At 45.5% G+C, this 27,691-nt stretch overlaps 1 protein-coding gene across 3 annotated transcripts in view; it reads right to left on the bottom strand.

Annotated features, from left to right (window-relative positions):
* Positions 1 to 1,058: 1,058 nt before the first annotated feature.
* The window catches only part of AOAH (acyloxyacyl hydrolase), a 160,378-nt gene continuing 133,745 nt past the window's right edge, over positions 1,059 to 27,691 (bottom strand). For all 3 annotated transcript variants that reach the window (XM_082693165.1, XM_082693164.1, XM_082693163.1), the window contains 6 exons: positions 25,700 to 25,872; positions 18,428 to 18,486; positions 18,282 to 18,341; positions 16,883 to 16,979; positions 10,855 to 10,931; positions 1,059 to 1,437 (listed from right to left, as the gene is read on the bottom strand). In XM_082693165.1, the coding sequence (XP_082549291.1) occupies positions 1,309 to 1,437; positions 10,855 to 10,931; positions 16,883 to 16,979; positions 18,282 to 18,341; positions 18,428 to 18,486; positions 25,700 to 25,872 (595 nt within the window). In that variant the 3' untranslated portion in view covers positions 1,059 to 1,308. The remainder of the gene's footprint in view (positions 1,438 to 10,854; positions 10,932 to 16,882; positions 16,980 to 18,281; positions 18,342 to 18,427; positions 18,487 to 25,699; positions 25,873 to 27,691) is intronic.

The raw sequence follows: 27,691 nt of genomic DNA, 5'->3' as shown, positions 1-27,691 counted from the left end.
ATTCCTCCAGAGAGCAGGAATGAGGGGACAAGGAGAGTGACAGAGTAGAAGGAAACACCATCGACGGCATTGTTGCAAGAACAAAGGGGCTGATTCTGCCCCTGAGAAGCACACTGAATGCCTCCCCAAACTGAAAGGAAGAGGCTGGAAAGGAAGAGGCTGGTGCATTTATTCCCTGGTTCCTGGGATCCCTGGAGTAGGATAGCCCCACATCTCTGGGCTGTGGCAAGCAAGCTCCTGAGGGCAGAATGTAGGAAGACGTGCCCATGTGAAGTTGGGTGCTGGCAGTGCGATGTGGGTCTGGGTGTACACCTACACCCACTGACCCCCCAAATCCACGGCTGCATCAGAGATGGGCAAGGGAGGTGAGACACCAACGAGAATGGTGTCCAATAGAATTTACCAGAATTCCTGGGCTTATATGCACACAAAACATGAACAGTACTCCAAATAGGGAGCATAGCTCTAACAGCTCTCACTCAACAGAAATTTGATAGAGATGCTCCCAATTTGACAACAATCCTAAAAATGTACATGACTTTACCAATGAGTTCAGCAGCTGAAAGAAACTCCTCTAAATTATCCATAAAAAGCAACGCATTTTTGCTTTTCTGTCCTTTCTGTAGACCATGATATCACTGAGTCATTGTTATAGGGAAAGATGATGAGATTATGCAGCCAACGAATGTAAGAAAACCTTTTAAAGAAAGAACAATTGTCATTTTTCTCAATCATCTGGATTTTGTGGGGCTTATGCTATTTGTCAATTTTTTAAAAAAATTGTCATGTTGTGATTTCTTTTCTTGTTCTAGATAAACATTCAAGTTTGTACCACATTTTGTGTTTGTAGTCTTGTGTTCTCTTCTGAGAGTCCTTGGCAGCCAGCCAGCAGCCTTCCCAGGGGCCACCCCAGCTTGCTGGCCATCTCAGAGAAGCAGCAACAGACCGAGGTTCAATCCTGGGGCACGAAGACCCCGGCTAAGTTGCCAGGCATCGCTGGACTTTGAATTTGTTTTTAGAACAATTAGCTATTAGAGGGCAGAGATACCCTCTCTTGCTTGGAATGGCAGCCACAATACTTTATTAAAGGTGATTTCAGGGACAAATAGAGGGGACTGCTCCCTGAAACACTCAGCATCACACTGCCATTCAGATAGACTCCAAAATGAGAGAAAAGCACTTTGCAAAATTGCTGTGAAAGAGGGTCCTATGGGCCGGCAAAATGGCAGCCCCATAACCATCTGTTGAATGAATTCACTCAAGTTCTTGCTTCCCTGAGCTTCCCAGGAGTGGATCTCCTAGAGGCACTCAGTGGCCCCCTTGGTCTCCAAACACCTGTTCGATCTGAGAGTTGAACGGATTCTCCTTTCCCAGAACCTGGGGCCACTGGAACTGCACCTTCTTCCAGAAGCTATCTGCCAACAGCTGGGAAGCCACCTACAAGAGAGAACCCGAAGGAGGAACAAAAGGAAAATTATACCAAAGTAAAGAATTTAGCAGCAGGATTTACCATATTCTTTGTTGGTGGGCAGACTCTGGGATGGTCTCCCATGATTTCTCGCTTTGTGTCTTTGTAGAATCCTTTTCCCTTGCTGTGGGTGGGACCTATCACTTGGTTCTAATCAATGGAATATGGCAAAGGTAAAAGGATGTCACTTCAGTGACTGTGGAACATTATCTAAGACTCTGCTTTGCTGGCAGACTTGGGAGACTCTGTGGGATTGATGAAGAGAGAAGGTTTGTCAGGAAGCCTGCATGGCAGCAGGCTGATATCCAGCAAGAAGCTGGGTTCTCAGTCCTACAACCACAAGGAAATAAATTCTACCAACAACCTAAGTGAATCTGAAAGCAATTCTTCCCCAGTTGAGTCTCTGGGTGAGGATGGGACTGGGATGACACAACTGGATTTCCACCTTGTGAGACCCTAAGTAGACGCCAAAAACTGCCTGCCTCACAGAAGTTATAACTTCTGCGTTGTTTTGAGCTGCTAACGTTGAGGTGATTGATTTTTTATTTAGTAACAGACAACAAATGTATGTTTTCATTTATCTGTGGACAGCTAACATCTAGTGCAGGCCTAAGGCCTAGGTTTTGGAGATTAATAGGGTAAACCTTTCTTCAAGGAACTCCAGACATGCAAAATGACACCACCAAGCCCACCGGGGGTTCTGTCAACGCTGGAAGGGGAGGAGGTGCCGGCTCTGCTGGGGGAAGTGACAGGTCCTCCTTAAAGAGGGTGATGGCTGAGCTGTTTTCAAGGGGGAAGTTCCCCCAGATGGGTGATGTGGGAAACAGTGCACCTTGCGGAGGACACAGCCTGTGCAAAGGCACAGAGGTGTGGAAGAGAATGGCACGGTGGGAAACCAAGAAAGCCTGGGAGACGAGGCTGCAGAGTCACCAGCTGAAGGAGGCTATAAGCACAAAGAAAGTGGCTGGGGTTCTAGGGTGAGCCCCGTCTCTGGCTTTTCCAGCTTAACGCCCACCTTCTGGTTGCTTGGTTTTACAGCAGGTTTCCCTTTACTCATAGTGTTAGCAGGATCCAGTCTTGGTTCTCTAATCCTCTGGCTCGTCACTAACACGACTTTGATGAGGACTCTTTCTCTGCAGATAATGCCCTTATTTAGCAGATGGGGCCTGGCCAGGCCCAGATGTCCTAACTTGGCTACATCGGCAAAGGGAATGCTGACAGAGAAATGTGGTTGCTGAAGGCCTTTTGGGGGGAACACACTGTTCAGAGCAGGTGCTCAGGGATGTCCCCAACTTTATTCAGAAGCACATGGACACGGTCCCCAGAGGGCAGGTCCTGTTCACCATTCCAACAGGTAGTGCTGCCGGGTCTCTGAGGGATGTTAGGCAGTTCCCTTCTACTCTCTGGGCTGCAATTCTCTCACTTGCAAAATGAGTGGGCTAGAGTATATGGTTTAAAGACCTTTCTGGGTCTAAACTGCGTGTAAGGTTTTAGCAGCTGTTAGAAAAAAACTAGAACTGGTTAAGTTGCTACATTAAATACCCCCAGTATTTCAGTATGTTTCTGAGCCTTCTGAGCTGGACCCAAATTCTGTGTATCCAACACTGTAATCTTGATCATATCCATGTGGTGCCTATCAGAAACATACCCCGCTACCCCTACCACATAGAAACATACTCCCAACACCCCCCCACAACACCTCACCCTCCAAAACCACGCACCACATACCCCATAGCCACCCTCCTCCAAAACGGACACACACACACACACACACACACACTCAGGCCTATGCTCATTCCCACCTCCTCTGCTCCCCCTCCCCCTCCCTTCCCACCCCAAGGATAACTATTAAGGCCACAGGTTTCCAGGAAGGGGCTACTCCTGTCTCACACACCAAGCGATCAGCATCTTCTGAAGACAGAAGGTTGGTCTTGTGGCTGTTTTTCCTGCTATTTCTCAACAAAGGAAGCTGCTGCCAGGTCTGTGGAAAATTACTGCTTCTCCTGTTTTGTTTTCTGCCCTTCTGCTATGTGGTACACCTAAGCTTTCTTCCTAACAATTATGTAAAACCAAGACATTTGTGATTATTTATTTCCCAATCTAAATTAATAGAGGAGGAGATGGGGTGAGGATAAGAAGAGGAAAGTTAAAAGGAAAGAGCTCAGCTTTGTGCATGTGGTAACTCTTCGGCTTGAAAGCAATTAGTTGGCTGTCACTCTAATGGAGATGAAAATATTTATGAGTGTGCACTGCTAATACACTGGGTCTAAAGCGAGAGCAGCGTGGTTATTATTAAACTAGAGATTTGGGGTAAGATGACCCACTCTCATCACTCACTCATGTGACAAGCGTTTACTGAGCATCTACTGTGGGCTTCTCTTAGGACCAGCCTCCTGTTGTAACTCCTATGATACCCAGGGCAAGGCACGGCCACCCTTTCCCCTGGGTGAGGGTGAGCTCTTCCCTGAACCCCAATATTCTTTTGTGCTTCCCTGGTCATGGTTTTTAAAATAGTAAAGCAATCCCTATTCATGTGAGAAAAATCTGACAAGACAATTAAGCAAAAGGAGTAAACAGAGTAAGTGAAAGTTATCTGTAATTATAATAGAGGGAGCCCACGTGCACACACACGCACACACACACAGAGGCACACAGAGAGCGAATCCTTCTGTAAATATCATCTGACGGTCTGCTCTTCCCGAGGTATAATTTACACACTGTGGAATTAACTTCTTGGAGTAAACAGCTTCGGGAGCGTTGACAAATGCACACGGTGGAGTCATCGCCCCCACAGTCTGTAATCCGCTTTTGTTTGCTTCCCTCTGTATTACGAACGTGTTTCTGTGTCGCTCAAGGTAGATCTGTATCACGGTTTTTTTCAGGGCGCGGTATTCCATCAGAGGCTCGCCGGCGGAGACTTTGGTCACCCACCTCCCTGGCGTCTGTCCTCAGGACGGGGACCAGAGACCGAGCACCTGGAGGGGGTTCCGAGGCTGCGGGGCTCGCCTGCCTCCCACGCAGGTGTGCGGGTGACCTCCCACCCAGCGCAGCGCTGGCCAAGAGGAGGTTCTGGTTCAGGGGGACTTCGCAGTTAACGCAGTCAGGCCCGTTTGTGGGTGATGCGGCGTGCGAGCTCTGGCAGCCCCCGCTGCGGTGCGTGCGGACCCCACTGCTAAGTCCAACAGGTGGGGCAGCTCCCTTGGGCTATCCTCTGAGAAGCCCTGCTGCCTTTTTGCAGGCGTTCCTGCAGCCCCAGTGCTTCTGTGGGATACGGCCACCCCCACCTGTCCGCCTGTAGGCCCTGCTGCTGCTCAGAAGCTCACGGTGTCCATTCCATGTGGGGGTCCCTGGTCCACTCTGAAGGCTCCTCTTCGAAATTCTCCCAGAAGGGGCAACAAAGCAGGGGGACTTACCCCTCCGCCGTTGACTTAAGTGGGTCTGGCGAAACATATCTTCCAGGGTTGCTGTGCGGCCCTAGAATCCCCTGCGATGGAAGCAGGCGTCCCCAGAGAGGAGAAGGGGAGGGTGGGAACCTGGCGAAGTTTCTGGAAGAGCCACTGCAGGTCTTCTAGACTCTCTCTCCCTTCTGATGACAGCTTTTAAACGGAGCCACGCTTCTTCTCTTAACTATATTTGGACTTACGCCGAGCTCCTCTCCAGGAGAGCGTCTGGTCCTCCCCGTGAACACACACCATTGGGTCTGCCCCACAGGTTCCTGAGACACACCTGCATACCACAGAGGCCCAGCGGGGCTCACAGCTGGACGCGATCCAGGATCCCTTCTCATTCCTACTTGATAAACTAATTTTATGTATTTTGCTACAAAAATAGAACTCATTAATAAGACAACTATAAAATCAAACCCTGAACAGTAACTACCTTTTTATAATATTAAAAAAAATAAATGCAATTCAAAGCAAGATTGCATAGGTTTCATCAAAAACTTATCATCCCTGATCCCTTTAAAGTTGAACCCTTGCTAAATTTAACTCTTGGGTTTTATGAGACCAAAGTTAAAAATAAACTCTGAATTTATTTTTCCTGTAGGAAGAACATTCTGGGCTATCTTGGTAAAACTGCTTTTAAACGCCTGCAGGGAAGCCCTTACCACAGGGAAGGCATGGCTCTGCTTCCCTGGGCTCTTAATCTGCCCAGAAACATCGTCTATTGGACCCAATTAATTTAATTTTATTTTTATTGAGAAAGAGTGAGAGAGAGAGAGAGCAAACAGTGGGAGGGGGAGAGGGAGAGAGAGAATTTTAAGAAGGATCCATGCCCAGGGCAGAACCTGACGTTCAGCTCCATCCCAGGACCCTGAGATCACAAGCTGAGCTGAAATCAAGAGTCAGACGCTCAACAGACTGAGCCATCCAGGCATTCCTCTCCCAATTAATCTTAAGTTTGTAAAGCAACAACGTGTCAGTGGTGTAAGATGTATTTAAACATTTACGTCTATGGGAGAATGGAAATTCCCAGCTCGGCCCTCTCTGTGCTGACTCAGTGTGTCATTCCAGAGCCACTGTTGCTAGCTGGCTTTATGTCTGAAGCAAACCGAACAGATATAGTCCTGGAAGCACAGGCAGGGCCAGCCCAAAATGTTTGAGGGTTCCCTGGCCCAGGAGGCCCTCCTCTCCACCCTCCCCACAGCCAGCATCATTTCCTTCTTTGGGGAACTCCACAAGTCCACTCAGGACCTTGGGTTCGCAGGGGCTTACATGCTGAGATAAACAAAGACCTGAAGGCTTTAACATTTAATAACCAATTATATACATAATAAATATTAAAGCCAAAGATATAAATACAATTTAAAACCAATCCACTGATTAGTATCTTATGTCTACTTCCAGCGATGCACAAGGTTTAGGGTTCAAGAGAAAGGAGGGGAGTCAATGTCCTGGAAAATTTATTGCTTGCGGGAAGAGTTTGAGGAGCCTGGTTGGAGCTGCTACTGGCATTGTGATAGGAAAGGAGGTGGTCTTGCAGAGAGCTCTGTGGGGCAAAACTGCTAAGGCAGGAGGTGTCAGGGATGGTTAGCTGAGTGGTCTCAGAGTAGCCAAGGACACTGGACTTGATGTATGTCTATGGCTCTTCCAGTATTTTCTGTTTACTGTTGTCTGACCCCAGGCCCAGAGGTCTTTTAAGTACCAATTCAGAAGCTTAGCTTTGCAGAGATTTTAAAATATTTTTAAATAGTAGAACTGCTGCGGCTTCCACAGGCTACAGATCTAGGTCTTGGCCATATTTTTTCTTTTATAAGTTGAACTTTCTCTACATTTGGTCAGCGCTTTCTCAGTCAGCTATTCTCCCCTCTCTACTATACCTGCTCAAATGGTCTCCTGGGTCTCCTCTCTAGGGGGTCCTTCTGTGATGGGCCACGGTCACAAGTTGAGTCCATGGGCCAGTCTCTACCCTACAAGTGTCTCTAGTTCTCAACTAGATACTGTTGATTTCCAAACTTGTGTCTCCAGGCCAGGCCCCTGTCCCAAGATCAGAACCCATCAATTTGATCTAATGGTGATTTAGACATTTCCATCTGGATATTGTGCAAGCACCCCAGATTCAGAATGCTCAGATCTGCCCCCTTCCTCTTCGGGGTTTCTTGCCTTGGTATTTTTCACTTCTGTTCCTCCAGATGCCCAGTCCTGTGAGTCATCTCCTTCCCACCCACCAAATCCCATCAACTGTCAAGTCCGGCATTATAACCTACTTTCCCCTCTCCTATTGAAGAAGATATTTCTTAAAATTCTGGTTCTACATTTGGGCAGTGAGATGAAAAGGTAACACAGTTGTCAGTCTGTACTAAGATTTTTTTCTACGCCTGGTTATTTTCCAATAAAATATAAGCAAAGGGTTTAGATGGTCGATACAATTTGGTCAAAATATTTTAGTATATCAATCATAAATTTGAACTGTTCAACACGACTCATGTTTATACTTAATTAAACTTGCCTTCCTAAGAAAATTGGAGCAACTGAATCAATATTCTAGTAGTTCTCTTGTAGTGTTTTAGAAAAAAAAAAAATAGGCCAATAGGATAAAGTTTGCTCCCTCCTTGGTGGTTCCCTCCTAGTTGGGCCAGCACCAACTGCTTTTGCTGAAATGGACAGGAATTGGTGGGCGGACATGTGAATATGGCCGGAGTGTACTCCTTTTGTTGGTGCCATGCCATTAATGTGAGGCCCTTGGGCCAACCTTGCCCATCTAGGAAAGACGTGGACTCCCATAGCTCCCTATATTTTGTGGATCATTTGCTTGTGTGTGTGTGTGTGTGCATGTGTGTGTGTGTGAGTACACACTTGTGTGGCAGTTTTAAGTTATTAGTTTTTACATAATAACCTAAGGTTCTAAAAGGAGCCATCAGTGCTGCCTCTGCTGTAAGAGGCATCATCTGGAAGGGACCTTGCGGGTAGGCCAAGAGATTCCTCTTCAAGGCTTTAAATCGCAATGTGCTCAGCGACTCACATCTGTAGCTTCCTCCTAGACCCCTTCCTGAGCTCTAAGCTTGTATATTCTCTGCTAAAACGACACCCCCATTTTGGATGTCCTGCAGGCTCCTTTAATCCAACATGCACCAAACTCCTCCTCAAACCACCCTGCCCTCTGTGTTCTTCACCTCAGCGAGCAACAGAATCATCTCTCCAGTTTCCCATGTCATGCTTAGCATCTCGTTCTCTTCCATGCTCACATCCAGTAAACAGCCATGTTCTGTTGATTCAACTGTGGGAAACCAGCCAGTGCACACCTTTCTCTCTCTCCCCACTCCCCTGGGCCACCACCTCTCACACACAGAAGCACCCTCCAGACCATCTCCCTGTCTCTAGGATGGGCCCCACCACACTATTCTCCAGTTGCTACCACAAATCTGGTTATTTTTCTTTCTTGCATGAAAACCTTCAGGGGCTCCTCCTTTCCCGCAAGAAAAAAGTCAAACCCCCTACAGACCTTATGTGATCTGGTCCCTGAGTAAGTATGCTTGGTTGCTCTCTCTCAACCCCATGCCCATACTCTATGACCCAGCCATACTGCAGCACTTTCATTTCCTCCAACATGCTCTGCTGGCTTTTTTGGTTTATTTATTTTATAATAAAATAAACTGCCCACGCAGTTTGCTCCGATCAGAACACTTCGTGCAGCCCCTCCCTCTTCCCCTGCACCTGACTAGATGGGGCTCTTAGCTCTGAGTAAGCTCCTCTGAAAACGTCTCCAAACCCTGCTCTCTCCCATCCCAACCTGCAGAATGCTCCCATAGCCTGGTGCTCATGCGACTGGAGGCATCGACCACACTGTATTTAATTGTCTGTTCACTTGTCATTCTTCCCCTCTAGACTACCATCTCCTTAGATGTCAGAGGCAGCTTCCTGTTGCCTTTTGAATTCTCACTGTGTTAGGCACTCATTAAACATTTTTTGCATGGCAAGTTGCAGTCTGGACTCTTTGGCTCAATATATGATAAACAGGCAGGTTTTATGCATGGCTACCCACCGTCGCTCACTTTGAATGTGGCTTCAGCATGCCATTGTGGACCACCATGCCATTTGTGGAACAAATCTCTCAGGAGTAATGTGTGATTATGGCACACACTGATTTTCTGCTTTTTAACTTTTTAATTATTTAACTAATTAATTAATTAAAAGTAGGCTCTACGCCCTACGTGGGACTTGAACTCATGACCTTGAGATCAAGAGTCGTATCTTCTATCCGACTGAGCTAGCCTGGTGCCACCCCTCCCACCTCCGCCCCAATTTTCAGCTTTTGACCCGATTCTAAACGATCAGTTATAGGCAAAGCTGTTTCAGTGCCAGATAGAGCCCTGATGTGACAGACTTTGAACCCTAATATTATTTTAAGTGTCAGGGACAGGATGGTCTTTTGATGGATCAGACAAGTATGTCCCAAAGAATAAAAATAAAGCCATTTTTGACCCTCTCCTTTTTAGTTTGTTCCTAATTAACTCCTTCTCTGACATTTCTTCATATCCACAATTCTCTCTAGAATGAGAAAAGTAAAACTCTGTGATATGCAGGAATGACAAGCACCACTGCCTAATTATTGCCAGAAAGAAGGTCTCTATATTAAAAATCATCCTAAGACAAAAGTCATCATTCTATGGGGAGCAGACTCTAATATTTAATCAGCTTCTAGCCAATAAATCTGTTGGATCAGTTTATCCACACGATACACAGGAAAGTTAGATATTCTGAGGTACATTTCCTAGATTTATTTTTTCAGTTGTTTAAAGTGAGAAATGGGCATTTGATGCTCACTTCCAATTTACTCAGCATTTATGGGACTCCACTGTTTATTCATTTGTAGACAGAGTGGCACTCTCTTTTGTTTCCTCTGAGACAGTTCTTAGCCTTGCCTGCGCACTCTGCGAGCCTGCAGCTTGAAGGAAGGTGGGCTGCCATTCCATTCAGGTTGCCAAGGGGATGGTCAGCCCTCCCTGTGGCCTGACTGACCACTGAGACCAAGGCTACTGGGAGAGCACACCAGGACTGCTTCTCTGGTGTAGACTGTGGTCGTGGCCACACCATCCTTACCAAAACTAGGCAAGGAGGCTAGAGTTGCAAAGGATTGCCAGCTTTTCAAAATTTGAAAAGTGGCAGGACTACTCCCATACTTACTTCTTTCTTCCTTTTCTTTTCTTTTCTTTTTTTCTTTTCCTTCCTTCCTTCCTTCTTTCTTTCCTTCCTTCCTTTCTCTCTATCTCTCTTTCTTTCTTTCTCTCTTTCTTCATAAATGAAGAAATACCACAAGCAGGTCCAGTATAGATGACAGATAAAGGTAGAGCTTCTCTGGTTGAAGCTGGGATAATGAGTGGGGGGCGCATTGGAAGGGACAGAGTCCCACGCACCAGCAATTCTAGCTCTGTGAGGAGGCCAGATTAGAACTACTTTCCAGAACTGAACCTTGGAATCTTAGTTAAGAAACAGCTCTTACTGCAGGATAATGCTATGGACACTGTTTTTCTCTCATCCAGTGTCCTTTCTGGAAAGATCCATAGAAGAAATTTCTCATAGGTCTCGCTTCCAGGAATCCTTGTGATTTTTTTTTTGAGTATTTGATTTATTATTATTATTTTTTATGGAGGCCATGACATATGCCCCTTTTTACATCAGCCCCTAGAAAACAGAGCTGATGTTGTAGGCTCTCACTGGCAGTCTGTGAGGACTGCCCCGCACACATGATAGGAAATGCAGGAAGCCAGGTATCATTTCCATCTCACTTGCCTTTTATTCTGATTTTCAGTTTGTTTTAATTGAATCGCCTATCTTTCACATGAGAGTACATCTTTCTGGAATAACATAAAGACAAACTTATGGATGCCTGGCTATATTCTACAAGGAACCTAATAGCCTCAGCAACTGCCGTGTGACTGCACTTACCTCATTGGGGTGGAATCCATCGACCGGTTCAATGAGCTGCCAGGGCTGCCCGCCTTGCTTCCGCCACTCCTCCGTGACTGCAGGGCACACAAAAGCATAGGGTTAGCGACCTGCTTCTCTAAGTGACGGTCAGTGCTGGAGAGCAAGGACCACATGGAAAATGTCAGAGCTTCCCATGGCCTGCCTGGCTGATGCTTACTCAGTCGTGGCTGCTCTGGGCTGTTATCTCGGGCTGGAGGCTTTCTCATCAGAAATGACCTTCCCATTGTATGTTCTCTCTCTCTCTTTTTAAATTTTCTAACTCAGGAAGAAAATGTGTGAGGGTGTTGGGTGTATGTGGTTTGTGCAGGGAGGAGGGCGGTGGGAAAAGGTGAGCTCTGAAATATTCAACACCGATGTAAATTCATCTCACTTCTCAGTGGGAGGGTATCGCAAGAGAAGGGGGAAAATTAAACATTTTGTTAACATCTCTTTAGGTGGGCTGCCGTTCCCAGATACTGCCTGCATATGTCAAGCCGTCACCATTAAAAATCATACAGTTTCTCAGAAATATAATTACACGAAATGATCTCAACATCACATTTAGAGTGAGTATGACTACCGAGGAAATATTGTGAGCCCCAAAGTGTCGAAAAGCAATAAAACTGCCCTTCAAACAGGAGTAAGAGACCAAGACTGTCAGATGCTCCAGGAACTCTCTACTGTAATATTATACGGTCAGGAAGAACTCCTCAAGGAAATTTCGAAATCCCTAGAGAGCCTCCAGAGACAGAGATTTGAAGCTGGCTGCTCCCAGCGTCACCCCTGCCCTCACTTCCTTGGCGCTCAGAAAGGGGAGCAGGCGTGGCTGCAATTTTTCTAGCTCTTCCCTCTTCACCCCATGAAGACTCAAGAGCAGGAATGTGTGCCCTCTTGGTTCCCCGCATCACACCCCAAAGGAAGGAATGGAAATTCTACCAGAAGCTTTGGCTGTGCAAGTGAAGGCTGTCCCAGAGCTGAATCAGCACCACGCTGCTTTTGTAATTAGCCCTACTATCACAGCATGCTACCCCTGCTTGCTACCCAATCCCTGTTCCCTGAGGGGCTTCAAATACTGCTGCCCTTCCCAGAGCTCAGAAAAAAAAAATCCTGCTGGTGGTCTGAAGTCCTACACACAGGACCACCAATTCCTATTGGCTTCCTCTCCTGCAAAATGGCCACCACCGACCCACTCTTCCATATTTCGCGTCTGGCTCTTATTGGGAGTCAGTGATAACATATTCCTTCCTGCCAGGAAACATGTTTCTGCTGCTGCACAAGTCCCTATCCCGCCTCACTACAAAGGAGTCCAGTCTTTAGAAGAACTGGCTTATCGTAGAGAATAATCCAACAGGCATTAAAAGAAATGCCGCAGGTTACCAAGGCTACTATCAGTCTATTCAGAGTGAAAAACATTTTCCAACACGATTATTGTGTCTGGGAGGGTTACCCATCATTGCAAATCTGCAGACATCAGTATTATAACACTTAAAGAGAGAATCAGAAACTCATAGGCAAGAGTTTAAGGTTTTATCTGTATCTGTACTGTGACCAGTGCTAGACAGAGTGACCCTTATATTTGTTGATCTCAGGGGGAAATTTTGCTTTCTGAGAATAAATGCAATACCAGTGAACTCTATTTCTTCTCTGATTGGTTTTATTTATTTAACTTTAGAAAAGATTTTATTTATGTATTTGAGAGAGAAAGAGAGAGCATTGAGGGAGGAGGAGGGGCAGAGGCAGAGGGAGAAGCAGACTCCCCACTGAGCAGGGAGCCCCACATGGGACTCGATCCCAGCACCCTGGGATCATGACCTGAGCCAAAGGCCGATGCTTAACTGACTAAGCCACCCAGGCGCCCTCTGACTGATTTTAGAGGAGGAGATCCAAGCAGGGGCAACATGGTAAGTTGGTCTGTTTTCTTCCTGCCTGGGACCACAATTACAAATAGGTAAATGGGGTGCCTGGGTGCCTCAGTCAGTTAAACAGCTGCCTTCAGCTCAAGTCATGATCCTAGGGTCCTGGGATCAAGTCCCACATTGGGCTTCATGCTCAGCAGACAGCCTGCTTCTCCCTCTCTCTCCGCCTACTTATGCTCTCTATCTCTTTGTCAAATAAATGAATAAAAATCTTTAAAAAAAATAGGTAAATGAATTCCTGTTTCTTCAGAAGACCTGAATTAAACTTCTTGAGTAATCACGAATGATCTCTTGGGATTTGATGCATAACGTATTTTCTATATCTATAAAGTCAAGGCAGCTCTGCGAATGGCCAGCTTTTCAATAGAAGCCATTGAAGAAGAGTCGTAAGCACTCGGAAGCTCCTGGATGAACAGCAACACTAGCAGATACTTAAAACAAGAAATCTGAATTCCGGTCAGCACCAGGAAGTCATTGGCTGTTTTACAAACAAACACGTGGGGAGAACTAAGAACCAAGTTTACTCCAATTGAGTTGTCTTGGAAACTGAGAGCAGCTGGTATATTTAAACTGTCAGTGTAAAAACGGCCTTGTCAGCCAAGTGGCATTTTCCTTCCTCTGTTTGGGAGGTGCGGTACAGACAAAGAAAAAAGGGTATCACCTGCTCCAGCTGGGGTTTCCTGAAGGGAGAAAAGATTGCTGCCTCTGTTTAGCGAGGGTGAGTCAGCAAGAGACAAAAAAGAATCTCTGGAGATGAGCAATAGCCCTTCACTGTGGGACTGACGCTGTCAGAGTGGAGAATAGATAGGCTCGTGCCTACCCTCAAGGGACAGCGGCCCTCAGCAGCAGTTTGCTCGGTCACAGGGGGTGGAACAGGCCATTTGCTGTGAAAAATGGGGATGTTTGTGAGGCAGTCGTCAGCTCAAATACAGCACTGAAATGAGAGGGGAGATTTCCATGTGACCTGAAGACTGCAGGTTTCAGGGGCGACTGGGTGGTTTAGCAGGTTAAGCATGTGCTTCGGCTCAGCTCATGATCCCAGGATCCTGGGATCAAGCCCCGCATGGAGCTCCTTGCTCAGCGGAGAGCCTGCTTCTCCTTCTGCCTGCCGCTCCCCCTGCTTGTGTTCTGCCTCTCTTTCTCTCTCTGACAAATAAATAAGTAAAAATCTTAAAAAAAAAAAAAAAGACTGCAGTTTTCATAAGTGGCTATGCAGTTTTTATGCCTGGTAACTAACCTAAGACCACAGTGTGAATGAGATACATTTCCACATGGCTTCCTCTAGGGGACTCAAAGTCATCCACAGGTATGATTGGTCATGGGAGGTGGGTTGGACATTGGAAGAGAATCAACATTTATTCTTCTATGACAAGCCCTAGGAGAACGTAGTCGAGCACACACGGATGACAGCGGTGGTGGGGGGACATCAACTAACAGGATTCTCACTACATCGCAGTGTTGTTTCAATCCTCACACAGCCCTGGGGATTACCCCCCCCCCCTGCTCCCTGGCTTAGTTATGGTTATCCTACACAAAAGAGACCAAAGCAGAGTGATTACTCTCTTTGTAATCAACTCAAGGTTACGCAGTCACTGTGTGTCTGAGCTGGGATAGGGGCACATTTCCCTCTGGTGCCGAATGCTGGGCTCTTTCTACAATAGCACATTGTACCTCCATGATTGCTGGGGTCATGTGCTTCGCAGGCATGGCGGTTACCCACGGAGCTGGATCTGGGAGTGAATGAGCCTCCTCTGTATTGGCTGTTCAAGGGGGACAGATGATGGGCCGAGGTGTCCTCTGCCTGCCGGCTCCCTCCCGCTGGCCCTGGATGTCCTCCCTGGAGCAGTGCCCCTAACTTCATATGGAGAAGGCAAAGAAAGCCCTCTACCAACCTGGATCTTCAGGTTTTATTTTTAATAAATGTCTCTCAGGAAAGTCCCTGAACTGCTGATGATTGTTGCCAAGTAAGGACAAATATGGAGGAGGCTTCTCAGTAAGATGACCCACTGCCATTTGGTTTAGAATGTTCCATGTCACTGAACTTTTAGCTTTTATCCTGCATTTACTGTTGCCTTGAGGACAAGAAGGGGCCGATGAGCCTCTGCCTTCATGCCTGTGAGGTCATCAGTGGGAAGTGGGTAGCACTGGGTCAAGGGTAAAGCTCTTCTCTATCCTTCGTGAGGATAAGGGCTGTTTTTTTTTTTTTTTTGATGGTGATATTCCCAGCACCCACAGAACATGGTAAGACTTAGTAAAACTCAGATGACTAAATCCTTAAACTTGGAGCATTACAGAGCCCCATTTATTAAATTGTAAGGTGCCTACGGGTCATCTGTGGATATGTTGAAATGCAAATTTCAATTAGGTAGGCCCTAATTAGGGGTGGGGCCTGAGGTCTGCATTTATAACGCCCCCAGGTGGGGGCGGGGCGCTGCCTGCCCTAAGCCACCTGTTGAGCAGCAAGGGTGTGAGGGGGGGACCTTACTCCTTCCTGGGCACCTGCTATGAACCAAGCAGAGCATTTAGGGGAATTACACATTTTTTCCATATAGTCATCACAAAGATTTGTTATGTAGATACGGTAGCCCCATTTCCAGGTTTGGAAAGGAACATTTATTTTTTATTTTTTTTTTTAAAGATTTTATTTATTTATTTGACAGACAGAGATCACAAGTAGGCAGAAAGGCAGGCCGAGGGAGAGGAGGAAGCAGGCTCCCTGCTGAGCAGAGAGCCCGATGTGGGGCTTGATCCCAGGACCCCGGGATCATGACCCGAGCAGAAGGCAGAAGCTTTAACCCACTGAGCCACTCAGGCGCCCCTGGAAAGGAGCATTTAGACATGTTCAGGGAATTGCCTACATTCCCAGAGATAATAAACGACAGAGCTAGGGTTTCCTTCGGGAAAGGAAAAGTCCCATGTGAATGTTCGACTTTATTATATTTTTAATAACTTTATCTATATTCAAGGTTGACGATCATCAAAGATCACTTGGTGGTGCATTTGTTTACACCAGGAATTCATTAATGAGTCTTTAGCTCTGCATTTTAAGGAGAGGTTATTTATCAAAACGTCTCTCCCCAGGAGACAATCATGTATCACCTAGGCAGGAAATCTAGTTAAGGGAGATCAGTCCTGTTGAAAGCCTGTTTAGGACTGAAGTACGAGGGTATGCAATGCCGTACGTGTCAGCTAATGTAAAATTTGATAATTCATGATGGCCATCTGCTTCATTCCAGCTGCTGGGGCTGGGGCTGTTGGTGGCCGGGAGAGAGAGATGATAAACTCTGGATGAGACCTCTTCCATCATTTGCATACACTGTAAAGCTTTCCATTAGCATCATCTCAGCTGGCAGTCAATCAACAGGAGGCTTTTCTCTTGTATAACAAGTGCTTAGCCATGAAAATGAGGCTGGGAGGATTAAAGTCAATAAATAACAATTTTCCAGAGTTAAGACCTAAAGTTTAAATCGGTAGCTCTGATAATCACACCCATTTTTGTGTGGCCACTCCTCAATGACCCCCATATTCTGACAGAATGCTAGAAAAGAAAGAGCGGTGTTCTTTCCAGAAAGCTGGGAGAGTGGACACACTTGGCCACCGGCCAATCCAAGATCCCATCCTTAAAGGCTCTGATAAGTTACATCATGTGTGGGGGGCTGGGAATCTACACTGCCGCTGAGTCCCAAGGTCATTCTGTGTCCACACAGGGGAGGCACTGCCTTATCCCTCATTCCTGCCACACTCATCTTTAGCCCACAGGTAAGCAGAACATTGGTGAACTGGCACGAATGATCTAGGTGATTCCATTGATCTGCTGGCTCCCGGCCCAGAGCTCTCTCCAACTGGTCACTGTGGCTTCAGGGATTCCGAATTGATGGTGTAATGAGGTGAAGGTAAGCTTCCCTCCTCCCCGAAAGGGCCTCACACTCGATCTTTCTTCAGTACTCAGAGCTGTGAGTGTGCCCGAATGTGTGGGAATCACGCTGCCCAATCCACTGCCCGTTGGCTTATAAAGGTTTTGCTCAGTCAGGCTCTAAACTGTGGTGACTACTTCTTGTCTTGTGTCAGTACCGACTCCAAGCAAAACTTACCTTCTTGGAAGTCAAAGTCCACGTAGAGGAGATCGAAGTTCGTAAATTTCTGGCTGGCTGCAATTTTTTTCAGTGTATCGGAGAGTTGTTTTGCTCTCTGAATACAAAAGAAACAGGGAGAATCCATGAAACCTAGACTTCAGTGAGACAATTCAGGCAGAACAAAGAAATGGAGAGTCTCCACCCTCTCTTGGAGCCATCGCGGAGGGAAGCTGCCTGTGAAATTCTAGTCATGCACAAACAGCTAATGAACATACAAAACTGTTAACATTCATTAGGAATCAATCAGTGAAAATTAAAGAAATAAGATAACCCTTCTTTCCCATGGGGTTGGCAAATAAAAGATGGATAATCATGATAATATAGAATATTGCCATGGGAGAGGTGACTGAGAATGTCAATTTGTTTTGCCTTTCTAGAGAGCAATTTGGAAATGGGATCAAACCCTTAAATGTGGCATGCCCTTTGACCCAATAATTTTTCTAAGAATGTGTCTAAAGGAAATAGACACAGTATAGAAAGAAATATAGATCTGCGTACATGCAGGTTCATTGTAGTGCTATTTTTCATCACGAAAAACTGGAAACAACCTATCTGTCCAACACTAAGTGGTGAAATAAATCATGGTACATTCATATGCTGTATGCTTTAAAATGATTACAAAATCATGATGTGGAGGAATCACTTATGAACACTGGAAAGCACAAAACAATCTGTGTACTCTGATACTGTATAGGCAAAAATCCCCCAAGTATCTATGAAAGTAACATAGGAAAGACATACATACATATTGACTTGGGTGATGGGATTTGTGGTAATTTTTGTTATTATTCTTTGTGTCTCAGGTTTTTTATATTCCCTAAGATTTTTTTTAATTGAAATATATTTCTTCTGTAAAAAAAATAAAAAATCTCTAGGCCTCTTACAAAGAGATTACCCACCATCCATGAAATAAGTACATGGACCACGGATCCCCTCAGAGAAGAGAGGAAGGTTACGGAGCACCTGGTCCTCGTGTACCTTGAGGGGAATGCCGGTCGTCTGTATGCCTAACCTTGCTCACTCCTCTACAAATACGCCTAGGACTACAAATACTCCTAGGACCAGCTTTAAATAGGGTATACATGTGTCCATACATGTGTGTGTACAAGAGAGAAATGCACATCACAGAGACAGTGAATGAGAGATCACCAGAGCCACAGACCCAGAGCATGGCAGAAAGAGAGGGACAGGGCAGCCCACATGCTCTTGGCTTCTCAAACACACTAGCAGTTGGATGTTTTTATTCATCAGCTTGGAGGCCCTTCCCCTGCCCAGATCCCCTCCCCAGTGGAAATGCCAGAGTAAACACAGGAAAGAACGATCAAGGATGGTATCAGAGGAGCTATTACAGTCCCACCTCTGAAGTGAGAGTCCGGAGCGTCTTGTTGGAGGACATCCAGCTGTGGCAGGGGCTGACCTGTGAGTAAGAAAACAGCTTTGATTACAGAGGAACCAGGCCAGTAGCAGGGAATTCGGCCTTGGAATAAGTCATTGTGGGCTCACCTGGAGACAGTTCAGGAAGGAGTAGAAATGTGCATAGGTCACATCCTTATTGAGCTGGCCTGGAAGACACAAAGAACTGGTATGTTGTACTTGTTCAGATCTAGCAGCCAATTAGGGACACTTGTGGGTGACCCTGTCTTTCCTGAGGAGGGTGGCAATTCCAGGGACCTGCCCTGAGTTTTCATTCAGCTATTCCTCTTGAAGAAGGCCTGGGTGCCCTAGAAATCAGACCGAGCTGGGAGGGGCCCTAAGAGCTTTGGCCCCTATCTGGACCCCAGGTAGAAGGATACAAAGGCCCTCCAGACTGGAATTCCACTAACAAAGGACTTGCAGAGCAGTGGCTCTGTCCTGGCAATGGTATGAGATGCCAAGTTCCTACGGGGTATGAAGAGCATTCAAGGTGGTCATTGGCCAAACCCCCCTTTGTGACTTTATGTAACACTCAGATCGGCCCAGTTATCCCATGATGAGGACCTGCTGGGACACTCTGGGTGTCTGAAGTTCTGACCATGCACTTCCCTGACGTTTGGAAGACTGAAAGCCTCCAAACGTGCATGGGTGGCTGTTGGATGGGAGAGGACAACATGTGCATATCTTATTTGGGCCCTAATTACTAGCTCTAATTTATTTTTTGGTTTAGGTTAAGAGGTGCAGAAGAATAAAGGTGGGGGCACCTAGCTTGCACAGCTGAAAGAGCTCACCACTCTTGATCTCAGGGTTGTGAGTTTGAGCCCAACACTGGGCATAGAGATGACTACAAAAATAAAATAAAACTTGAAAAAAAAAAAAAAAAGGAATGGAAGTGTTAAGTGCCATATGTGAGTTCATCCAGAGTATTTCCAAACATTAGTTGTAGACCCAGAATCTGTCCCCACAGATTTTCCTCTGTCTTTTCACACACCTCCCCACTTCCCTTACCTCCCAGCCTATCTACCCCTGGGGGCGATTTGACTTTCATGGTGTGGCTGAGACACAAAACCCAGGCCCTCCCAAATCTCAGGGATGAATTACTGATGTCTTATCCATTAACATTTCTCTCACACTTGAAAAAATAAAGGAAAATAATAGGACCTATCTCGGAGTGAAAGGAAAGATTGAAGGTGATAGAACACAGTCTTATTTTTCACTTATACCTCAGATCAGTTAGACTGAAAGATAGATTCAATTTTCTTGTCATTGAGGAAATATGTATTCTCTCTCTGTGTGGGTGAGTGAATCCCAAGCCTGGAAAACCACAGGGTTATTATCGCTATTAAAGTCACAATGACACACCAGGCCTCCTCTGTTCTCAAAGGTGTCTGCATCTTTGTATTTTGGATGAATCCCAAGCCACTGGCTTCTGTCTTTGCTTTCATTTTTTGCTCAACATGAAGCCTTGAGCTCTCATATTTCTCAAAGATCCTACTTTCCACCACTGGGGCTTCTTTCCCTCTCTTGTGTATGTGCACATGTGTGCATATGTGTGTGTGTGTGTGTTGTAATTTACCTTTCTGTATGTGTCCGTGTCTGTCTCAGCCTAGCCAGCTGTAGTGACTAACATCCCCTACTCCCATCCTCCATCCTGTGTCCCAATGACTTGGCTCTTGCCTCCGTTGGCACTGCCCCTGAGCTGCAGCTTTCCTCTGCCATCTTGTTTTGTTGTGTTTGTTCTTGTTGGGCTGCGGCCTTATAATTAACCTTAGGTAGCTTGGCTGGAGCCCTGTTGACATGCTTGGCCCTGATGACTCCCCTCTCCCTGAGAACTGGCCTCTCTCTCTTTCTCTTGCCCAGTGGCTGAAGTCTTTTTTTTTTTTTTTTAAAGATTTTATTTATTTATTTGACAGAGAGAGATCACAAGTAGGCAGAGAGGCAGGCAGAGAGAGAGAGTGGAGGAAGCAGGCACCCTGCTGAGCAGAGAGCCCAATGTGGGACTCGATCCCAGGACTCTGAGATCATGACCTGAGCCGAAGGCAGCGGCTTAACCCACTGAGCCACCCAGGCGCCCCGGCTGAAGTCTTTAACCTGTGTGTGGTGTCACCTAAGGCCTGACTATAAGGAACACTCTTGCACTTTCTCCCTTCCAACCAGCAAGGCTGGATTGCTCTGCTATCCAGAGGGACCAGCATTTGTCCTGCTACTGGATACTGGGGATTCATCTGTGGGCTCCCATCTAAGGGCTAAGTCCAGTCATAGCTTTGTCTATCCTGGCTTACTCCTCTCTACCTGCTGTCCTACTGCTGAGGTCCCAGCACACCTTAGGATGAGACCACAAGGTGTGTCCTCCTTCTGAGCCTTCTCTCCATTCCTGTCCCTTTCCCCCCATCTTCTTGCTCATCTGGCACTAGCTCTAATTAGACAAGGTTGTTATAGGAAAAATTCTTAGTTGAGTAGATAGGTCTGTTGAATAGGATAAGGGCATGTTAGCTGCAGTTAGGAGGGAACTGGGAAAGGTATAATGAGTTGGTTTCCCTTCTCTCCGGGATTTCTGCTATGGAAGGTAGGGTGACTCTGGAGTTGGCCACGTGGAAGGTCAGCTGGGCTTACAGTTTAAAGAAAGGGAGGAGGGAAAATAATTCTTATGCTTTTCTCCACCTATTGGTACTGTCAGTTGGTTATTCATTCTTTCCTTTTAGGTATTACTTTTCAATGGTATTCTTGCATATCGAGGAGCCTTGGTATAAAGATTGAGCTCACCCACATGTTGTACCTATAAAGAAGCAGTGTCTGCCACATTCTGGTCAGAAAATGAATCTGGTGAAGGAAGCTGGTCAACAATTGCCCAGGACAGGGGAAAGAGGACTGGAATTATGAAGGCTGAGGCACTAGAAGTGTGTGTGTGTGTGTGTGTGTGTGTGTGTGTGTGCGCGCGCGCTTATGTTCATGCACAGGCACAAGGAGTGGGGAGCCAGTGGGCTGGCCCAGTGGCCGCCATAGTTCCCCTTGAAGATTAGAGGGCATGTTCTTCCCCAACTAGCTATAGCAGCAGTTCACATCTTTATTAGTTCTTTAGGGCAAAGTCTTTGGCATTTACTTAACGCTGGTGGGACTGCAACTCAGACAAAAGCTTAGTACCAACAAAGATCAGCCACACCTCCATGAAATACCATCTGCAAGTATAAAGCCTGAGTAAAACCACATGAACACAGACAGGAGGTAAGCCAGGAATAAAATAAGGTATGCTGCAAGGTACTTTAAAATATATTAGGTTTCAAGTTTAGGAGTAATTGGGGAAAAATTAAGTTGTTGATGTTCTGTGGCAGAGGCCTTTCAAGGAAGGCCTACATGCAGACTTATTTGTGGCAGCAATCCTGGACTTTTTGACTGTAGTCCTCTGGGAACTTCAGGTAGTTCCCAGAATGCCCATGGCTTGTGCCAATGTCAGTGGCACAAGGTGATTTCACTGATAGGATCTATACAGTATTTTCCCCAGTGGAATTATCTTTTCTCTCTTTTTTGAGGACAAGGACACCATTTTAGTATCAACTTTACCCCCAAAGCACATAATAGGTCTCTCAGACATAATTATGGAAAGATTGACTTTCTGTGCACCTGAACGTTTATAGCAGCAATGTCCACAATAGCCAAACTATGGAAAGAGCCTAGATGTCCGTCAACAGATGAATGGATAGAGAAGATGTAGTGTGTATATATATCTATATAGGAATATTATGCAGTCATCAAAAACCCAAATCTTGCCATTTGCAAGGACGTGGATGGAACAAGAGGGTATTATGCTAAGCGAAGTAAGTCAACAGAGAAAGACAATTATCATATGATCTCTGTGATATGAGGAATTTGAGAGGCAAGGTGGGGAGGGTCATGGCAGGTTGGGAGGGAAAAATGGGAAAAGGGGACCGGGGAGGGAGACAAACCGTAAGAGACTCTTAATCTCAGAAAACAAACTGAGAGTTGGTGGAGGGGTGGAGAGGGAGGGAGAGGGTGGTTGGGTGATGGACACTGGGGAGGGTATGTGCTATGGTGAGTGCTGTGAATTGTGTAAGACTCATGATTCACAGACCTGTACCCTGGGGCAAATAATACATTATATGTTAATTAAAAAAAAAAGTTTGCCTTTCTCATAGACTGTGTCTGTGAGCACTTATCCCTGGTCAAGCTTGAAAAGATCTATGTAAGTAGAATCCTAATGTGTGAGACTTACTTTCTGGTAATTCCTCAAAAACACTATACATTCTCGCTAGGAATTTTAATTACTGGTAGAGACTGTGGGGCTGTTGCAGTCCTTGGCAGCCAGACTTGGATTGGGTAGTAACTCAAACATGGCTAAGAGATGCCAGGAGGGATTTATTACCCCCTCCTCCTTGGCAGGAGGGAGCTAGGAATCTGTTCTTGCCCTGGGCCTCCACTACCTGCTGATGCGACGTTACAGCATTTAACCTTTTTTTCGGTGAGTTCCTACCTTGTCCTACTGAGGCAACAGAAAATGTATCACTGACCCAGGAGTTCTGTTTGGTTCTTTCTGCTTCCCGACCTCTTCCTTAATCCATAATGGGTGGCTAAAGTCAAGTCTAAAGTGCATGGTCACCATGTTTCTAGGTGCAAAGACAGAAATAAATGGAAAATCCTGCTTATTTGCTTACACAATCCTTCACACAGTGCCCTGGGAATCAGACTCTGTGTTTGGTTATTGATTAAGACAAGACCTACTCTAACCTAGGCAGAGCAGCCAAACCCTGAGACTGGCCTGGCTTTAACCTGTTCTACCCTAGCCTACGTCGGATGGGAACGAAGGTCGACAGGCTGGATTTGAAGCAGGAGCGGAGCTGAGATGTAGGGCAGCAGCCTCCCCTCAAGCCTCTCATCTTATGTGAGTTATGTGCCAGCCAAGGGAGAAATGAGGAAGCTGGGTAAATCCCACCTACTTCCCCGGGCTGTCTAGGAAGAATACCGATGCTTCGTTGAGGAATTTATAATTTATTTCCCATGGCAACCAGGCAGCAGGGATAATTTAGGATATGAATAATAACTTAAAAACATTAAACAAATTTTAGATGGTTTCAACTTTGTTCCTAATTGGATTCTCCTCCCCCCCCCCCCCCCGCCCCAAACCAGGTCTGTTTATATAGAACAAACTCATTCTACCTTTTCCTTCTTCATCTTTTGTGCTGTGAAATGCTGGTGCCTGATTAATGGCTGGTGAAAGGGCATTTGAGGACAAGGCCAAGCCTAAAGCAGGGTTTTTCAACCTTGGCCCTACTGATAGTCTCTGTTGTGGGGGGCGGTCCTGTGCATTTCAGGATATTTAGGAGCATGTCTGGATTCTACCCACTGGATGTTAGTAGCACCCCTTCTCCAGTTGTGATAATGAGTAGGGGCGACGTGAGAACTACTGGCCTGGAGAATCCAGCAAAGTGACTGGTGAGTCTCCCCAGTCACCCTCTTTCCCTCCCTTCCAAATTGTACCGTGTCATTATTACCTACTGTGGTTGAGTCAAATGAATTGTGCGGCATATCCAACAGAAAGTATGGAGTTGTCTAACCAGAGTTCATGGAAAGAAAATGGGATTTGAAGCCAGAAAACCCAAAGTCCTGTCCCCACTGATGTGATAGAGTAAACTGGAAGCCCATCTCTCCTGTCTTATCCTTAACTTCCCTTCCCCAAGCATTTCTTAGTATGGGAGAAATCTAGGAATCTGAAAACATTTGTTGGGGGAACTGAAATTTTCAACCTCAATGGCTCAAAGAGACATTCTTGGCTCATGTGACTGTCCTTCCTGTGTTAAGGCAACCTAGAGAGGAGTCATGTTCTCTGTGTGACCGTGATACTGTTTCTAAGGGTCACAGTCAAAGCTGCGGAACAGAAGGAATATGCTTTCCTCTTGGGAGGTTGGACAGTGTTTGGCGGGGATGATAATGATATTTGTCGTGCACTAAGTAACTGAAGGGGAAAAATGACTTCCATCTTATTGGTGGGAAGCCTAGAATGTGGGGATTTACTGTTGTTCCCCTGGTGAAGGCACCACAGTCCTTTGAGAACTGGTTAAAGGGAACCTGCTCTTTTCATGTGTTAGGAAGGGCCAAACTTCCTGAGGGAGGTGGTGGGGGTTGGCTGAAGCAGAGACTACGGGAGGAGGAGAAGAGGAGACTGGAAAGGTACAGAGAAGTTATTAATGCAAGGAAAAGCACACCACCCCCAACCCCCAAGGTGAACACTGAGGAAGGAGTTGCAGGGTTTTCTCTTTGAATTGCTCAGCTGACTCATTAGAAACTGCTTGGACCTCCAGAACACGTTAGCAGGGATCGGTCTAGGGAGGAGGCTATGGCCATTTCAGGGAAGGGGTTGACTCTTTAATGAGACTGGCACACGTGTTGTTGACATGGGGCTGAGGGGAAGAAACCCAGGCCCCTCAATGCACATGCTTGTCAGAGAGGCCTGAGGCCAGCACTTCCTAACCCCGTTCCTGCTCAATTTATCTAGTAATACTTATCATCCTCTGGCATACTCCTACTGCAATACAAGCCTATGTTGGCAGGGATTTTTGATTATTGTGTTCACTTTTGGTTATACAGTGCCTAGAACAGTGCCTGGCACATAATAAATATTTTTTGAAAGGACATTCTCTCCCAAACAGAGAGAGAGCCCTACTACTCCCAGATCACACATACAATAAGTCATGTAACATTTGGAGCCTTGGGCTTTTCACCAATAACATGGAATTAACAAAAATACTGTTAATTGGATTAACAGTATTGTTTTAAGCATCAGCATGGCAGCCCTTCCTGATGTGAATTACTATTACTTTTACAATGTTTAGAAAGAATCTCGAATGCTAGAGATGCTACTGACAGTTTCTGGAGATCTTCGAAACATTTCAGAGCCAAGAACTCCAAGAGAGTGTAGAAGCAGGAAGCAAGCTCATGGGAGGATGTGTTGTGTAGAATTTTAACAGCTACCAGGGTCCACAGAATTTTTTAGAATCTGGCCACCAGGGGGCACTCACCATTGGGGTTTGGAAAAACCCTCCTCTGACTGGAGCTCTATCCACTTATTCTAGGTTTCACTTTTCCTTAAAGGAGTTTCCTGATTAAACTCTTACCCTTTGGTTGTCCTAATTTTACATTAAAAATTTCTGCCCTTTCTGACTTTGGATCTGGTTCTGACCATCTTTGGATACTGACCTTTAGAAGCGTACCTCAGGGATCTTGCCTTTCACCAGTTCTGACCTATGCCCTGTGGTGGCACTTTAGGTGTATTCCTACATGGTTTGAACTACATATATTTGAACGATGTAAAACTGACATTGTTAAAGAGTAAAAGTATCTTCAAACTAATACCGAGAGGATAATATCTGTTGTGCAAATTATCCCAGAGAAATGTTCCATCTGGTAAGCCGTATAAAATAACATGGCTGCCATTTGGCAGGTGGGAATTGAGATACTTCAGAGTCTGCATGATACTGGAGTACAGTTTCTCAGGAGTGGTCATTTCTGGGACGGGGTCAACTTTCCTGTTGGTGAAAGAAATAGAAAATATCTTAGTAGATAAGGATAAATGCATACACATCCATTAACCCCCCACCCCCTCCTCTGCTTGCCCCCCCCCCCACAATGAAGTAGTTATTGGTGTTATTGGCAAAATATGTTAGGCTTCCTGATTCTCTTGTGGTTGGGTGGGCCATGCGACTGATCTAGCCTATCAGTTGTGAGCAGAAGTGACATGTGTCACGTTTGTTGATATGAGAACCTCTAGAATGCTGTCATGAGTCTGGGCAACGCTCTATATAGCAGCTGCTTCCCTAATCTGAGTCCTGGAATAGAGTCCTGTGGTGATCCCTGGGTGACAATGTAGTAGAGTAAATGTTTGTTGCTTTATGCTACTAAGATTTGAGGTTGTTCCTGCAGCAATGACCTTACTTATCCTGACCAATAACAGAACCAAAGGAGTCTCGTGTTAACTTATTCTTTGTTTGACCCTTTGAGATCTGTAACTTCATCTTTAAACTTTTCACATATATCACAGTTAGGAAAATACAATTTTACTGAGAAATAAAATGTCATATTATGTATCCATACTACATTCTTCCTTTCTACATTGAATTCGAACTTACATACTTCCAGGAATACATTAAGTTTGAGTTAAGATACTAACCTGCATTAACCTGGGAATACATTGTAGAATTCGCTAAGATTTTCAGCTACTCTGTAAAGTGCCTTTTGTTAACCTAAATGGAATAAGTTGTTTTCTATTTGGAGTCCTTAAAATTCCTAATTTACATAATTATCCTACAGTGTGTTGAAGAGTTTCCCTCAGAATGTGACCTTATTCGGAAATAAGGTTTTTGCAAATGTAAAGATATGGTCATACTGGATTCGAAATGGCCTTAAATCCAAAAACAAGTGTCCTTCCAAGAAGAAGAGGTGTTATGCAGACTCACAAATAGGAAAGAAGGTCTTGGGAAGCTGAAAGCCCAAGGAATATTCTGAGGATTGCTGGGAGCCCTCCCCACGGCCCCTACCCCCAATAGGAGGCAGAAAGGACAAGAAACAATTATTCCCCTGGACCTCTCAGAAAAAGCAGAGCCCTGCTGACACCTTGATTTTGGACTTCTAGCCTCCGGAACTGTGAGAGTTATTTGAAGTCACCCAGTGTGTGGTGTTTTGTTATGGCAGCTTTCGGGAATTTAATACAGGTTCCAAACCAGAAAAAGTTAGTCTACTACTCACAGGCTGGACCTGAGGCATAAGAGACAATGGAAGGAAGGGACAGAAAAAAGCCCCCAGGTATGTTCACTATTATCACTTTTTTAAAAATTTAATTTTTCTTTTTTAAGATTTTAAGTAATCTCTATACCCAACATGGGGTTCGAACTTACAAACCTGAGTCATGTGCTCTACCCACTGAGGCTGCCAAGTGCCCCTCCACTGTTATCCCTTCAAAAGGGCTCCTAAATGGACATTGATGCTGCAATCTTGGAGGCAATTTTTCAAAATGTATCAACATTTGGGGCACCTGGGTGGCTCAGTTGGTTAAGTGTTTAGCCCTTGATTTTGGCTCAGGTCGTGATTTCAGGGTCATGATATTGAGCCTGAAGTTGGGTTCTGGGCACAGTGGGAGTCGGCTTGAGATTTTCTCTCCCCCCTACCCCACCCTCTTGCTCTCTTGTCGCTCTCTAAAAAAAAAAAAAAAAAAAAAAAAAAAGTATCAACATTTGAAGTTGGCTTAACTTTTGACTTTTTAAAATTTACAGTAACATTTCCACAAATGTGCAAAGACATATATACAACAATGCAACACTGCAACATTGTGTAAAATAGTGTAAAGTAAGA

Source organism: Mustela nivalis (genome assembly GCF_964662115.1).
Source record: "Mustela nivalis genome assembly, chromosome: 12".
Lineage (NCBI taxonomy): Eukaryota > Metazoa > Chordata > Mammalia > Carnivora > Mustelidae > Mustela > Mustela nivalis.
Note: the sequence above shows the minus strand (reverse complement) of the source record. Positions and strands in the feature narration are given on the sequence as shown.